Raw genomic sequence first — 16,389 nt, 5'->3', positions numbered from 1 at the left:
TGTGCAATTCTTCATTTCAGTCATCACACTACTCTTCCAGTTTTTCAAAGCAGTATAAATGCTATAATTGCCTTTTTGTTTTCTAATTTGTTTTATTTTCTTATCTTTTTTCTCATAAGTTAAATTTCTTCTACTGTTGCTCAATTATTTTTTACCTATTCAATATAGCTTGAAATTGTCTGATAAGTCACAGCAATACCCTAAAGTTAAGTACTTACTGATGGTAACCGCTTAAGGCAAAATATGATTTGGCACAATAATACAAATACAGTACATATAAACATTAGTTAATTGGGACCAAAATTTAGGAAAACTGTTTTTTTCTTTCTCACTGTGGATGTCCACTACCATTATGATATTTTCCCATGAATTCATAAAATTTAGCTTGACTTGTGATGGCAATCCGATCCTTCAATAAAAAATCTATTCCCAAAAATCTGTGCTAATGATTGAAGTTGCTTGACAACACTTTGCATGTTTCACTCTATAAATAACACTCTATTTTGTCCAAAAAAGGCTTGTTTGTTGCTTTGTGGAGTCAAGAAAAAACTGTTCACCAGTGGGTTAAAATTAATTAACAGATGCTAAGCATTACCAATTTGCCGTAGAAGAGCATCACATTAAACAAGTTTTTTTTTTAAGCTTGGTAATAATGGTGGACTTCAGGTATATGAAATTTTGACCTCTGTAAAAATGTCACATATACCATACAAGCTTTGGGATTCCATTTCTATATCATGGTAAAGTTTTCACCTTTATTTATGTAATGTAACCTTTCAAAAATCAGAGCATCAAAAAAGGCAATTGATACACTGATTACATCAACTTTTTTATACAGATCAAATATGGTGTTCTGATCAAATACAACAGTACTCTTGCTTGATTATTGCTTAATGATCTCTACTATGTTAGCAATAATTCAGTGATTATGCTTGAATTTCAGAAATATGCATTTTTCACAGAAAAAATGATTAATTCTGTAATCGCACTGCTTTAGATGGCATAAAGTTGGGGATATTACTGTAATGAAATCAGGAAACTTCAATAAAAAATTTACAATTTATTATTCTGACAATTGAAATTTGTTTAGTTTAACATTATATGTGGTAGTTCAGAAAGACTTATCCAATTTCAAAATGTTTTTTTTAATTATTGACACAAAATAATAAATACATAAATCTAAGGGGCAAAAATGCTCAATGTAACTTTCTTTAGTCGTACGTGTAATATCATGGCGAAAGATATCAAAATTCTTGCACAACATATTCTAATGTAAGGCAGATGTAAAGATTGTCCACCTCCATATAGTAAGTAAAGTCATATATTTAGTCATTTTAATTTATCACTAGGTTTTGATGCAATTTGTATAGCTTGTAACACATTGGCTTTTTCAACACACACAAACAAAACAATAGGCTACTAAACCACACATGTACCTTGTCCATATTCCTCTGTGGAACTTCTAAAACGAATTAAAAGTACCAAACAATAGGCTGAGCAGCATGCTGAATGGTGATTGTCGACTGACATCGTGCAAACGAAAGAACACTGAAAACTTTTTTCTAACTAGGTTCAATTTTATTTCTTCACCATAAGAACATTATAAATAACACTCTAGTACCAGTTCATGATCTATAAATTATAGGTAGTTCTCCTTTATATTCATGTATGCATTATCATTGTTTTTTTAATTTTTAAAAATACATGATTTTGAAATCAGGTGATTCTTTCTGGATCACCCTGTATATATCTGAATAAAACTATACCTATAAGACCCTATTTTTTCAATGGTAATCTCTCATATTATGTATTATTTTTATAAAGGCAATTGAAGGTTTTGAAAGTAAACTGGTATCTCAGGGTATAAAATTTTTTTATTATTGTTTTTATACACCCACAGGTGGAGGCAGTTGAATGGCCCTTTGGTGATATTGGCCTGAATAATACAACAAAGAATCAGCTGAAAAGTATAGCAGACTATCTCGCGCAAAAAGAATTTGATGTAGTTATAAATCTGCCGATGCATAGTGGAGGAACTACCAGAGTTTCTTCATTTTTCACTCAAGGATATAGAACTCGAAGAATGGCTGTAGATTATGCCATACCATTGATTACAGATGTGAAATGTGCCAAGTTGCTGGTTGAAGTAATTCTAATTTTTCCTATCTATATTTTTGTTTTTCCCTTTCCGATTCAAACGATCTTTCTCCCTAATTTTTAAAGAGCTTGTTCTGAAATTTTGAAGCTTGGTTGAATAATGTAGTTTCATGAAATAAACATGTAGCTTGATCTTAAATATCGGAACATAGTATATTAGTTTTACCAAAAGGCATTCATATTAAATTTGAAGCTGTAACCTGTCTCAATTTAATCCAGTAGTAGCATTTCTTAAAATAAGTTTAATGTGATAACATGTGTGCCACTGTATGAAAACACATTGAAAACGCAAATTTGTGAGCTCAACGTATTCCCGCATAAGCAGGCATACTAGGACGAGACTGGCATGTCGGGAAATTTGAGTCATATATTCCAAAAAAATTTTTAAATACCAGCATTCTAAGAATCTATAGTGTAAGAATTTGCTGTATTGCATATGTTGACTTATAAAAGACTTTATTATATATTTATCACTATTAAAATTAGTATTAATTTTTTTAAAATTTAACTATTTACATTGCAGTCAAGGAAGAACACATCCAAACATTTAGAAGTTTCGACTCTTTCTTTGCCAGTGATACACATATACATATAAAAATATATATTTCCAGCATTTAGCGACAATCATGGATGGCTAATGCCATCAGCTGGCTTTTGGTTTCTATGTAATATTATTGCTACAAATCAATTGAATTAGCTGGCTTGAAGCTTGTTTGTTCTCTGTAATTTAGGATCCATTAGGTTTTAGAACTACATTGGGATTGTATGAATTTATGTTTGCTTTTTGCTACCATAAATTCTGGTTTATTGCTAATGTCATACTAAGCATATTTGTTCTCGTGGATTAGATGAGCAAAATGGAAAAATTAATAGACTGCAAAGTATTTTTGCATTCTTCAATCGTGTTTAGGATTTGAATAAGCAGGGCAAAAAATTAAAAAATTGTACTGCGAAACAGGATACTATAACACAAAAGCAACAATGTGTTTCTTCAATCTCTGAACATGCAAAAAAAAAAAGGGGGGAAAAAACCATGCAAAAACACAGTATTTATATTTCATATTAGGCTGGCCATAATTAATTTAGAGCAAAGGTAAATTCTCATTTTTCATTATTGTTATTAAATTCCTGGACAAAACATGCTTGTTACAGTAAAAACTACTATTTTATTCAGATTAACATATTTGTTTTGGTGTTTAATATAGATTAATATCAGTCTTCTCAGTGTATCATATGATTCTTATTGAACCTCATTTTTCCCAATATGCCGGGAATGGACCAGACTCCTAACATTCCAAAAGCTGGTATCCCCCGATTTTTAAGGCATGCCAACTAATACAGTATCTTGTACCACACATATTTAGGATAAATTTTTACTCTCTACTTATTTTTTCTTGTATTTTTCAAACTAACATTTGTTAAAAAATAATTGTCTCAAATTTTTATTGTAAACTCATGGCTAAATTAGACATACATTTTGTCAATTTTTTAAAAATTACTTCAAAAAAAAAAAAAAAAAAACTTGTGTGGTACATCAGCAAAAGTGCTCTATGTTCTCTAAAATTATGTTTTTTAAAAATGTGGTGACACTTATTTTCAGAAACATTGAAAATTTCCATTTGCTGGATGAGAAAATTTTGTTCCATATTTTCCAGAGTCTCCGTAAATTGAAAGGTGCACCTCCTATTAAGACACATATTGACTGTTTGACATCGAGCCGAATGCTACGACTTCCAGGGTTGATAGATATCCATGTGCATTTAAGAGAACCTGGTGCCACACATAAGGAAGACTTTGCATCTGGTACAGCTGCTGCATTGGCTGGTGGAGTCACTCTTGTCTGTGCTATGCCGAACACCAATCCTCCTGTGACTGATAAGGACTCTTTTGAAAATGTGCTAAATGTATGGGTTTTTTTTCAATTTTGTTTTGGTTATTATTTTCAACAGGGGATTTCTGTGTATATTTACAGATTTTTTTCTACCATAAGAAAGATTAAATAAAGATGGCAGTGTGAGCCTGCAATTTTGCAGCCTGATATTAACACAAATGTGAATTTGAAGAATGTGAATGCATTTTTTTATTTAAGGCTAAATTTCATAATTTTTCATCGTAAAATTTGTGTTGAAATAATTTTTCAATGTTCTAAGATGGTTTCATGATAAGGGGTTTTTCTAAAAATCCATATTTCTGGAGAATGGAATTGCTTATTGAGAGTTAAAATGCTTATATTCCAAGTCTTTTATATAAGTCTCTTAGTGAAACTGTCTAAGACAGACATTGTATGAGAAGGAAACCTCTTTAAAACGAGATCAAAGTAAAGTCTGTTCAATGATTAGTGCTTTGATTTGCACCTTTATAACGTGGTAATCTGTCTAAAACGGAATATTATTTCAGTCTATTGATGTTCAGTTTCGTACAGGTTCCACAGTATTTGATTTTTATCATAGATAGTGTGAATCTGGTGTTGTGAGGAAATGTGTGTTGTGTGTTTAACCTTTTATCGGCTAAATTCAGATTTAGATTAAATATTTCCCTTTCTGATTCTTCAGTTTTCAATAAAAAAATTTCATGAAAAAAAATTCCCTGTATATTTTCTGGACATGCCCATGTCAACAGGAACAATATTAAAATTAAAAAATAAATTAAATTTTATTTTTTCTTAAAAATAGGTTATTTAAAGAAATTTATAGCATATGCATTAATGTGATTAGAGTTTTTGTTTTGTAAATTAAGTTTGGAATCTCACACCTTCAAAAAAAAAGAAAAAAAATCAAGTGCTTTCATGAACAAAAAAAATTTTTTTTCTTTTTAATTTCACTGGCCAGTCAAAGGTTAAGAAGTGTTGTCAGGTACCTTCAAAATTTGGATGCAACAAATCAGCAAGTTATTGCCCATATGAACAGGTATTATGTGTAAATTTTAAATGTTGTTAGAAACATATGACTGAAAATTCTATTGGAAAGTGATAAATGGTGCTGTTCACTAGCATAGACTAACTGCTGGATGGCTCTCATAGTCACAAAGATTTATTAAGCTTTGATTTCTTTCTGTGAGGGACCTTCAAATCAATGTTGTACAAAACAACTGCTATTTCTCAAATTAATCTTGTAGCCAGAATTGCCAACATCTCTGAAGCAGTTGATCTGTCTGCCCATGTCCATAAATTACTGCAACATAGGTGTGAGGTATTCATTGCTCCCAATATTGCTAATTTTGAGCCTCTGTGGTTATATCATTTATGTAACCAATATGTGCATTGAGCAAACTGGTGACCAGAGTCAGTTTTCTATTCTACATGATTTAGGAGGCACTGACACAAGTCTCTTAGATGTACTGATACCAGGTATATCCTCTCAAGTTACACAGACTCATTGCTTATCTTGTAACTTTTCATCTTGTCCACATTGTGTAGGTCTCTATATCATGGAAAAGTATTTTTCACGTCATTTCTATTATTTCCTCAATATAATTTTCAAACTAATCTTTTCACAAAAAATGATTTACATAGAGAATCATTAATTTGAAATTTATCAGATCAGGAATAATTATTTCTTAAAAATTTATAATTTTATTACTAAATGAAAATTTCAAAAATTTTGTATTTTATGTAATTTTAATCATTTTAATTAGCTTGCAAAGAATGGTGCAAGGTGTGACTATGCTTTATTTGTTGGAGCAACATCAGAGAATTCAGAAGCCTTGCAGAATTTTCAGAAATCGTTTGTGGGTGTGAAAATGTATTTGAATGAAACATATGGGCCATTGAAATTGAACTGCATTACAGACTGGATGAAGGTCAGACACTATTCATCATTGCATTCTTTTTTGCGCTATTGCAATTTATACTGTAGATGATTATTGCTTGAGTTGAAATTCCATGTGTGTTTTTTTTTTCAACCAAACGAATGAAAATTCTTGGGATTCATATTTATATATCACATATTGTTGACTCACACCTACATTTGTATGTGTAAATAAATATTAAGAATTTTGAACAGAGTTAAACCTGGTTAATATGAAACTTGAGTGAACTTCTAGATTTTTTGCTTAAAGCAAATTTCACATTCTGATTTTATATATATCACAAACAAAACTTTTCTAATAAAAAAAATATTTTTGGCATTATCTCTTGCAATAATTTGACATTTTAAACAGAAATTCATAATTTCAGCATAATATTTAATACCAAATCGGGAAATTGATGAGACTGAAAACGCCTTTTGTGCATTAACTATAATTTCATTATAAGTGGGTATGCATTAACATGTTATTTCATTCAACTTTATTTAAGGCAATACATTGCAAACAGTAATAAAAAGTTTTTTTTTTTCCTCTGTCAGCACTTCCAGTGTTTGCCTCACCAAGTGCCATTATGTGTCCATGCTGAAGGAGAAACTGCAGCTGCTGCCATTCTCTTCTCATCCTTGTATAGACGTCCTGTGCATATTTGCCACATAGCTAAGCAAGAAGAGGTACTTTTAAGATATTCATGTGTGTGGCTGTTTAGCTGCCCAACCTTAATCTGTGCAGATTGAAATGTCAATTGTAGTTTAGGCATGGGAATTTTTGTATAGGCTTTCAAATACCTAAATTAGGTTTGGGTCTTATCTTAGTTGATTGTGGAAAAAAAAATTAATTTTGTATTGAAAAATAATATGAACTAGGACTTAATTGAAGTATTTTCCCCAAAGCCATTTCACTGAATGAAACATCTGGCTAAGATTTCATTGTAAAATTAATTAATTGCAATATGTACCTATGCATTTTGCACCAGCTCTAAAAAATACTTTTTATAGTTCTTTATACAGATGTCTCTTCCTATCATGTAGGTAGGAGGAAAACGTGTGTAGAACGTTCTCACAAGAAACATCCAGGTGGTAACCTGGATGTTTCTTGTGAGAAAATTTTTGGGAGGACACTGAGCTGTACATGTTGTAGAACAATAGTTGTGTAATTTGTGAGAAGGAAGGAGGTATTTTTTTTTATGTCTGTGTTACAGTAAATGTGATGAATGTAGTTATTATGCATAATTGTTGAGCATTTTGCTAAGTTTGATAAATTTCCCTAAATCACTTTTACCGGCGATTATGCATAACACCCAAGCGTCACGTTGTTTGTAAACATAAATCCTACTATATAATAATTCATACATGTATTATATCATTATATCAGGGTCAAACTATATACATTATACATACTGGACTCGTTTGGAATTTTCTTCATATTTATCAAATTCAACAACTACACTAGGGTATTATGCATAGTCATAGACAAGGGTGATGAATTTCAAGTATTTATCAAATTTACTAACAATGCTTGGATATTATGCAGAATCAGTAAAAGTGATAAATTTATCAAATTTACCAAGGTGATTGATGAGTATGCATAATAACTGATTTATCGCATTTACTGTAGTAACATCAGCACGTTTTGTATTATCACACAACTTCATTGTATTACATATTTTAAATTGTAGATAATGTTGGTGAAAACAGCTAAAGAAAACCATCTTCCTGTGACTTGTGAAGTATGTCCACATCATTTGTTTCTGAATGCAGATGCTCTAGAAGGATCGAGCTGTGAAACTAAATACAGAGTTAAACCTCCTTTAGCTTTGTCTACAGACCAGAAAGCTCTTTGGGATAACCTGGATATCATTGATTGTTTTGCTACCGATCATGGTGAAATAATAGTTTTGTGCAATAATTTCAAGAGATTGCTTAGAATTGTTTAATTTAATGATTATTAAAAAGTAACTTCATTCTCATTTATAGCATTGCTATCTATGTCATGATATGCAATGCATAAAATCTTGTTTGGGAATAGTTTCAGGGTGTTTATCTATTTATATATTATCATAATTCATTTTTGTTTGTCTCTAAAATCAGTGAAATAAAAGAACAGTCAATTTGCAATAAGCCGAACTCTGATAACTCAAATATCTGTTTTCACTCTGTCTCAAGTCTAAGTTTTCACTCTGCTCTAGAACTTTTCCCGTATTTTTAGTGTTAAAATTTTTCCTTGACTTGAAGTCTTTTTTTCCTTTGAATCAAAGTTTTCGTGAATGAGAGAAATATAAAAAATAGCATTTAACAATAAAATTTAGCAGATTTATTTAATGGATTCCTACTTGCAGAAAGTGAATGACTTTCTCACGAAAGAAGGACAACTAAAAATTACTTTTTTTTTTGATAGAAAATAATTTTGTATAAACTTTTGAATTTAAAATCCTTTTCATTTATATGAGTATCATGAATGCATGCATTTGTTTCCATAATATAGTATGCACACATTCAGCTTATTACTAAATATTGCTCATTTAATAATTATACATGATTAAATTTATTTTTTCAAATTTCCTCATCAGTTTGACACATATTACTAATGTGATATTTGTAAACAGCACTGTTATTTTAATAAATCTTTTCCCTATTCTGAATTCAGAATTTCCGATAAGTCAAACTAACGACAACACTAAGTTTTTTGTCGGATGCTCCACATTAAACTTATTGAGATTTGACTATGTGTTGCCATGACAAAATATTGGCATATCTCATTTCAGTCTTTCAAAAATGCATCATTCATCATTAGTGTGTTTCTTTTTTCAATTTATTAATTTTAGCTATTTTTTATTACAAGTTTATGCTGTTGATGTCAAAACATGACTTCCCTTATATTTGTCTATAATTCTCAGAAAATTGAGAATATAAAAAAGACATAACTTAATAACACTTAATTTAGCTTTTGTCATTATTGATTTTATATTAAAATAATGTTGTTAATTACATGCAATTCATTCATAGCTCCTCATACCTTGGAGGAAAAAATGGGTGAAAATGCACCTCCAGGTTTCCCAGGGTTAGAGACAATGCTGCCTTTATTGCTCACGGCAGTGAATGAAGGAAAGCTCACCATTAAAGTAAATACAATTATTTTGTTCTTTTTTTTTTCTGATGTAAATTTTGAACTTTTGTTTTTGATTCATCAAATCCCATATCACCTATATAACTTGGCTTAAACTGGAGTTTGCTTGCAGTGAAATCACTCCATATGAAAACACCAGATGTTTTATAAATTTGTTGTTCATTTGATTCATGTTCATACATTCTGTGTGAATGGTTTCACAAACCCAAATTGATCTGTCTCATTTACAGTAGAACTTCTCGATAATGAGTACCCATGAGACCAAAAATTTTGTTCCTTAACAGTAGGTAGTGGAACACAAAGTGGAAATAAATTAGTTGGGCAGAAAGAATGGTTTATTAAAGGTTTGGCTGTTGCAGGAAGAATCTCCAAAATTTTACATGCCCATCTTAAAGTAATACATGCCTAGGGCATGTATTACTTTATACGCACAATCTTATAATCATGCATTTTTTTATGCTTGCTTGTATAATTAAGCATAATAAGCCTTTTTTTTTTTTTGCCCAGCTGATTTTGTCCACTCTTTTCATTGTGTGTGTGTTTTCTACTTACTATTGTGCATCTTATTTTAAAGGTAAGAGTTGATTCACTGATTATAAATTGCCAGGATGCTTTAAAAGTTGTGCTTGTGTGAATTTATTAGGTGCATTAGTAGATCTGTGGGGAAGTTCTCTTATGAACAGAATATTATTCAGTTCATAGTAATTTTGATATACAAGTATATATTTTTCTTTTTAATCTAGGATCTTGTTGCGAAGCTGTATGAAAACCCAAGAAAAATATTTGGTTTACCAGAGCAAAAAGATACTTACATTGAGGTAGACATGGATGAAGAGTGGGTAATTCCATCTGCTCTACCATTTTCCAAGGCAGGCTGGACTCCATTTGCTGGTCAGAAAGTGAAAGGTCAAGTTAGAAGAGTTGTTCTAAGAGGAGAAACTGCATTTGTAGATGGCCAAGTAAGTAGACTTTGTTCCCAGCATCAATGATTATTTAAAACACTCATTGGAGTAAAGGTATGTAGAATAATCATAATTGGCAGATGAATGAGATGATTAGTAGCATTTTTCTGTGTAAAAGTTTTGAATTACAGCTAAAACTTACTATAGCAAACTTAGGGCTTTTTGCAAACCATTTAGATATAACAAAATGTTTTCGTCCTGCTCTACAGGATGTTCTTTTAATTAGATCTCTGGTTAATTGAACCTCCAGATTATAGATGAAACAAATTCTTGATTCCTTGGAAGTTTTTATAACTAACATTTGATTGTGTATGTATAAATAGTATAAATACTGTACGTGAAATAGTCTTTTAAGCAACATATACATGCATATATTATGATATATTATACATTCTGCTGCATACACTTCTTCACTACGTATGGCATTTTTAAAACCACAGCATCAAGTACGGAAACAGTTTTTGCTAATCTAAGAGAGGATGATGTAGAACTCAGATTGCCAAGCAGAGATTGCATAAAAAAGTTTTCGTAGAGCACTTTTTAACATTTTGTATGATCCCTTGGTCTATTGGTTGCGAAACACTAGTGATTGCATGAAATTTTCCATTAACAGGGTCCAATTTTCCTTTCTGTTTCCACATTAGGCAGGTTCCGTTTAATCCAGGTTTTTAAATGTCTATTTTGGCATCACAATCACTAGACAGATTTTTTTTCCATTGAAGACTGGTTTCTGCTTGATACAGGTTCCGTTAAAGACACGTTTTAATGTAATTTTTTTTGTCTATGTAAAAGCCACATGAGTAGTTGAGTCAATGTAGCTTCGGAAATGATGAAATTCTCCTATTTGCCCAAGAGAATTAAGATGTAGGATACTTATGGAACAGAAATGTGTGCCTAGAACGAGCTAAAACACCTGGGTGTCCGAATATTGGCTGACTTGAACCAGGACTCCATGTGACACAAACATGACATCAATTTGTCATTGTACAGCTTACACAACTATAACTTGTGACATCCAACAAACGCGAACGGACTGCCACCAACGGAACTTTAGTTATCGAGTTCAGACGTGCCAAGGACGCTACAATATCAATTTAGGCTTCGATTCTTAGGCCACAATTCATCATAATTATTTCATTGATTTATACTCCTGTAATCGGACTTGTTATTCTGTTATACAAATTTTTATAGAATTCCTTATACTCGTTTAATAAAATTCCTGATGCACCCATCTTTTGGGAATGCTTTGATATCTCCTTGAAATGGGAAGGGGTGTGTCCGGTCCTTCAAATATCAATATCAATGTAATTTTTTGTGTTACAATTTTGAGAACAAAATTTTTTTACCATGTTTATTTTTCTAATGTATATAACTTATGTTGCTTTAGGTTTTGGCACCTCCAGGCTTTGGGCAAAATATTATACCACTACATCTGGAAAGCAAAGAAGTTGCTGGCTCTCCTTTACGTTTCGCATCAACTTCACCAGGAATTCTTCAGATGTCTGCGGTAAAAACATTCCAGCAAAAAATTATGACTTTGACTTAAATTTTTGAAAGGCATTCAAAAATGCTTTTTGTGAAATCCTTATCAATTTAATGCTTGTTCGACACTCAAACAGTTTTTTCTTTTGTTATTGAGTTATTGTTTACGAAAATGCAAAGATGCAGCAGTGTTTCGACCACTGAGTTTGATTTGTTTCTGAAAGTTAATCGCATCATAAAAAAATATTATCTGGAAGCAAACTTTCTCATTTGAAAGTAATCTATAATTTCTTCTAAACTTTTACAATATTAATACTCATACAACAATCAATAAGCATAGTACAATGCATTCAATTGAACTCAGTTTGGCTAATTTTCTAGTAGTGACATTTGTTTCTATGGCAAATTCTAGAAAATGGACAGTCAAACTTTATATGGAACTGGCTGTTACTTACTGCTTTGCTCGCATGGATGTGTCAATCTAAAAATTTCTAGGCGATGATTTACCCCATACATCATTTAAACCCCCTTGAGACGGAGTGTTGAATTTTCAGAAATCCCATCTTGGTGAGTCTCAATATTAGAGTTCTCAGCCACCTCGTTGGGCATTTTGCCTGTTGTGGCGTTGTATTTGTATAGAGCTGCTATGATGGTTGAGTGGTCATGGGGACAGACTCTCATTGTGAGGAACCAGGTTCGAACCCTGCTGTTGCCACAGTTGTGGTCAGCTGAAGTTGGTTTTCTGTGGTTCCCAACTTTGAGGTATGAACGAGAGTTGATCTCCCTATCAAAAAGTCTCACCACGGAGAGCAACTGGTCTACAACGATAAAGTTACTCAATCACTACACTTCACTCAGAGTTAAAAAAATTGATGACCAATTTCAGCACTACACATAACAAGCATTAAACAGAAACAAACTTCACATACGTTTGCGACACATACACACATTTCAAAATGTACCAATTCATTAGAAGTTCTGCAGAGGAATGTGAGTGAGGTGCATGTATGGTTTGGTACTAATAGTATATATATATCATGAAACATAAATACTGACCAAATTTAATATTTATAGCTTCAGTGATTTGGGTTCAGCGACAATATACCCCGTATAACCTTTGAACAATCCCCCCCCCCTCCAACTTATATTCCCCTTGGATGTTGAATTTTGAAAAATCCCTAATTAGTGAGTTTCTACATTACAAAATAAAACTACTAACCAAATTTCATATTTTTTAGCTTCAATGGTTTCGGCTCAGCATGATATCTCTCTGAAATCTTTGAACCCCATTAAGTGTAAATTTTTGAAAAATCCCTTCCTAGTGAGTCTTTACATAATGAAATGAAACTACTGCTTAAATATCATAATTATAGCTTCAGCGAGATGATGAATCATTCATGACATGTTATTTTTTATATATAGGTGATACAAAATGTGTGTGTGTGTGTGTGACTACAATTCATTCATGGAAGCTATGCATTAAAAGAACTAAAAATAGAAAGACAATCTTAATTATATGTGAATTTGAATGTGAAGTTAATTTTTATTTTAAATTTTTATTACTTAGCTAATGAATGTCTCAGCTTACAAATTTTTTGGCTAATGATATTTCTGCCTCAGCTAATGAATGCAGATCGGCTACTGAACATTTTTGTTGACATGGATGCACATGCTAACATAAAAGTCATGTCGTGAGCTTAATTTTATTGCCAATCATCATCAGAATTACTGTAGTAGCCTGATTAACTCATGTCTACTTCAGAATCTTTATCCAGATATACTTTAGTTCTCTCTGAAAGTTTTTGAACTGCTTCCTGTAAAATGAAAGATTCAGCTAATAGTAAATGCATTAAAAGAAAAAGAATAGAATTGCCTATGTTTTCAAGGCACGCATTTTCTCAGTGCAAGACTCTTAGCATCAAACTGAACAGTCTGGGTATTCTAGGAGCTCATCTTTTCTATCTGCATGTACCAGATACAGAAATGAGCTGACCAAATCACAAATGGATTTCAGGAACCTTCAAATTCAACTAGGTTATATTTTATAGTGCAAAATAAAAAGACACCTTCAATATTTAATCTTCCTGTAAATTTCAATTACCCAATTTTGAAGCTGTTAATTTTAATCTTTATTTTTTTTTTATAGTGCTCCTTGGTATTTTAAAGAGAAACTTATCTTTAAATTTTGGATAGTACCTGAAATAGGTTAAACAATTTTTCATAAAATCAAAATGGCTAATGAACATGATTCTGGAATGAATCATCTTCATTAGCTGAGTCATCAAAGTATTGTCTAATTGGTATGCGGTGGGGCACAGAAAAGCCTGCACAGTAGCTGCAACCAGATGATGGTGCTACATCAATATCTAGCATAAAGGAATTTTCTTTTTTTAGTGCAGCTTTATTTGAGTTATAAACTTTTATTTAGAAAGAAGTTAGAGGTAATGATTAGTCATTTTTATGAAAAACTTTACTGCAAATAAAAAATTTTCTAAAAATAAATTTCCAATATTTTGTTGATTGGAGCATGCTGTTTAATTATGCTGTGGCTGGTATTTTAATTACCACTTCATCACTTGTATCTGTTGTCTTTTTTCAGTCATCACCTATTATGAACAGGCTCACACCTGGACCTATAATATTCACAGATGACCATGTGAGTTTGCAAGTTCCCAGTGCCGATATTGTAGTCCCAGTTGCAAGCTCAGGTAAAATATTTGTGTTCTTTTGGCCCATACCAAATGGGAATTTTTTTTATATTGGCTCAGCTTACTATTACATTTGCACTTATTGTTACGAACCTGCATGGCCGTGAAAAACAGTTCTTAAAATCATAAGTTCATAGATGAGAAAGATGTTTAAAGGATTAGTATATTGTTTGGGACCAGAAGATTGGTTTGTGAAACCGTGCAGTTCATAAATGGACCTGGGGTTTGTAAAATTGAGCTTCAACTGTATTATGATGTCTATTAATAAGCACATAAAAGTATGTCTGATAAGTATAGATCTGTTTAATAAAGTGAAACCTGTATGAAACGGAACATCAAAAGACCAAAATAATACAACAAAACTTCTGGGGCAAAAAAAAAAAAAAAAAACTTCAAAGGAGGGGAGGATTTGTTTTTGAAGAGTGTTGAAATAAAAAAAGTAATATTTTGGTTGGAAAACAATGGTGACCATTAAGAGTGGTTTTGCTGTATTTCGTTTTACCATTCTGATGTCTGTCTTGGATGGGGAATAGGACACATCTGGTAATAAAATGTATTTAATTTTAGACAAGTTTCTTTTTTGTAAAAGTGCGCATCAAAGCACTAATTATTGATGGGACTATCTTTGATTCCGTTGAAGACAAGTTTCGTCTCATACAGTGTTCGTCTTCGATGGGTCTGACTGTAATAATAATGAAAAAAGAATTCATTGTAGTTTTGCTTATCCCTCTGTATACATCATATGCTCTTTCGTTTCTTTTTATTTTCAATGTTTTGATAACAGAGTATTTTCTCATTATTACAAGCTGGGATTTCTAATCACATACGCAATGCTGGTGGACTTGTACCTAACCAGATGTCTTCTGTTGCACAGTATGACAATGAGACTTCAACTTGCATGGATGGTGGTAAAGTTCTTATGTATGGTGGTGGTGGAGACTTTCGTGTTAAATGGGGCAACAGTAAGTCTCCGAATTGTCTGCAGATACTTGCACTCTGCTGTCCGACTGTGCATGCACTCGTGTTGGTTGTTCATGCTATTGCCCATGGACGAGAGAAATTACTAATTTTTATACTCGTTCATTGTGACAAGTTTAACCCTGGCATGCTTCTTGCTAACGTTCTCCAGTGATTGCTGCTTTTTTATTTCTAATTATTTATTGCACATGAGAAGATTACTAATACTACAGTTTTTTCAGTTGCTGGAAGTGAATCACTAACTTTTGAACTTTCAAGTTTTGATCTTTTTTGAATTTCTTTTACTGTGAATCAAACTGGGAACCTAGATTTTTAATTTATTTATAAATTTTAGTAACTGCTCAGCAGTTTTTAAAAATTATTCAACGTTTTATAAAGATAATGACAAATTGAAACTGGGATGAAATTTGAATTTCAGTAGGCTGCTGGTGTTTATTTTAAAGCACAATTTTGCAAAAAATTTTCAGACATTTTGCTGATGATTTTTGGGAATAAACTTTGTATCATGGTGTTCGCATCTAGTATAATCATGATTTTGGTTGTCAATTATAATGTTATATTTCATGGTTTAAAAAAATATGTTTAGATTGTGCAGAATATATATATATTTTTTGCTTTATTTGTTCATTTATTACCTGCAATCTGATATTTTTGTATCATAGCTTTAAATACCTGGTTAATTTCATACAAACCCAGTACTACTATATATTATCGCTTCCTGACCTTTTGGCTAAGGTCAAAGTGTAGTAGTACTATATTTGTGTATGTATATAACTCCTCATCCTGGAGCTTTGATTTCTTATTCAATGTTATTGTGCACGTGTTTGTTTTGTTCATGCTATTGTACTGTACTGCACAGTTGCTTTGTTTGTATACATGTTAACATTTAACTTACATTACATTATGGTTTTGTCTGTGGCTTGAAATTTAACACATACAGTATTTATAATATTACATTATGCATGAATTGCATCTAATGAACTCTGAAATTTAATTACTACTTACACATTCCATTTCATCACTATTTCAACAATATAATGCAAAATCTATGTACAAATATCTGATAAATATTTTCAATGTACAGATCCCAAAGACTAGTAAAATATCAAATAATTTGATGAATCAACAACATACAGTATTTGGGTTTGTTTCATTTGCACCCATGTTAATATTGT

The 16,389-nt window shown here is 31.7% G+C and overlaps 1 protein-coding gene across 4 annotated transcripts in view; it reads left to right on the top strand.

Moving 5' to 3' along the window:
- The window catches only part of r (carbamoyl-phosphate synthetase 2, aspartate transcarbamylase, and dihydroorotase rudimentary), a 64,411-nt gene that overhangs the window by 30,771 nt on the left and 17,251 nt on the right, over positions 1-16,389 (top strand). For 3 of the 4 annotated variants that reach the window (XM_089234876.1, XM_089234878.1, XM_089234877.1), the window contains exons 28-37: positions 1,901-2,146; positions 3,813-4,061; positions 5,791-5,955; positions 6,501-6,632; positions 7,637-7,841; positions 8,964-9,079; positions 9,828-10,043; positions 11,434-11,553; positions 14,128-14,236; positions 15,043-15,198. In XM_089234876.1, the coding sequence (XP_089091002.1) occupies positions 1,901-2,146; positions 3,813-4,061; positions 5,791-5,955; positions 6,501-6,632; positions 7,637-7,841; positions 8,964-9,079; positions 9,828-10,043; positions 11,434-11,553; positions 14,128-14,236; positions 15,043-15,198 (1,714 nt within the window). The remainder of the gene's footprint in view (positions 1-1,900; positions 2,147-3,812; positions 4,062-5,790; positions 5,956-6,500; positions 6,633-7,636; positions 7,842-8,963; positions 9,080-9,827; positions 10,044-11,433; positions 11,554-14,127; positions 14,237-15,042; positions 15,199-16,389) is intronic. The other variant, XM_089234879.1, reaches the window with a different exon arrangement.

Source organism: Pholcus phalangioides, unplaced genomic scaffold, assembly GCF_987345545.1.
Source record: "Pholcus phalangioides strain wild (caught in Gottingen) unplaced genomic scaffold, Ppha-v1.0 ptg000008l_1, whole genome shotgun sequence".
Taxonomy (NCBI): Eukaryota; Metazoa; Arthropoda; class Arachnida; order Araneae; family Pholcidae; genus Pholcus; species Pholcus phalangioides.
Note: the sequence above shows the minus strand (reverse complement) of the source record. Positions and strands in the feature narration are given on the sequence as shown.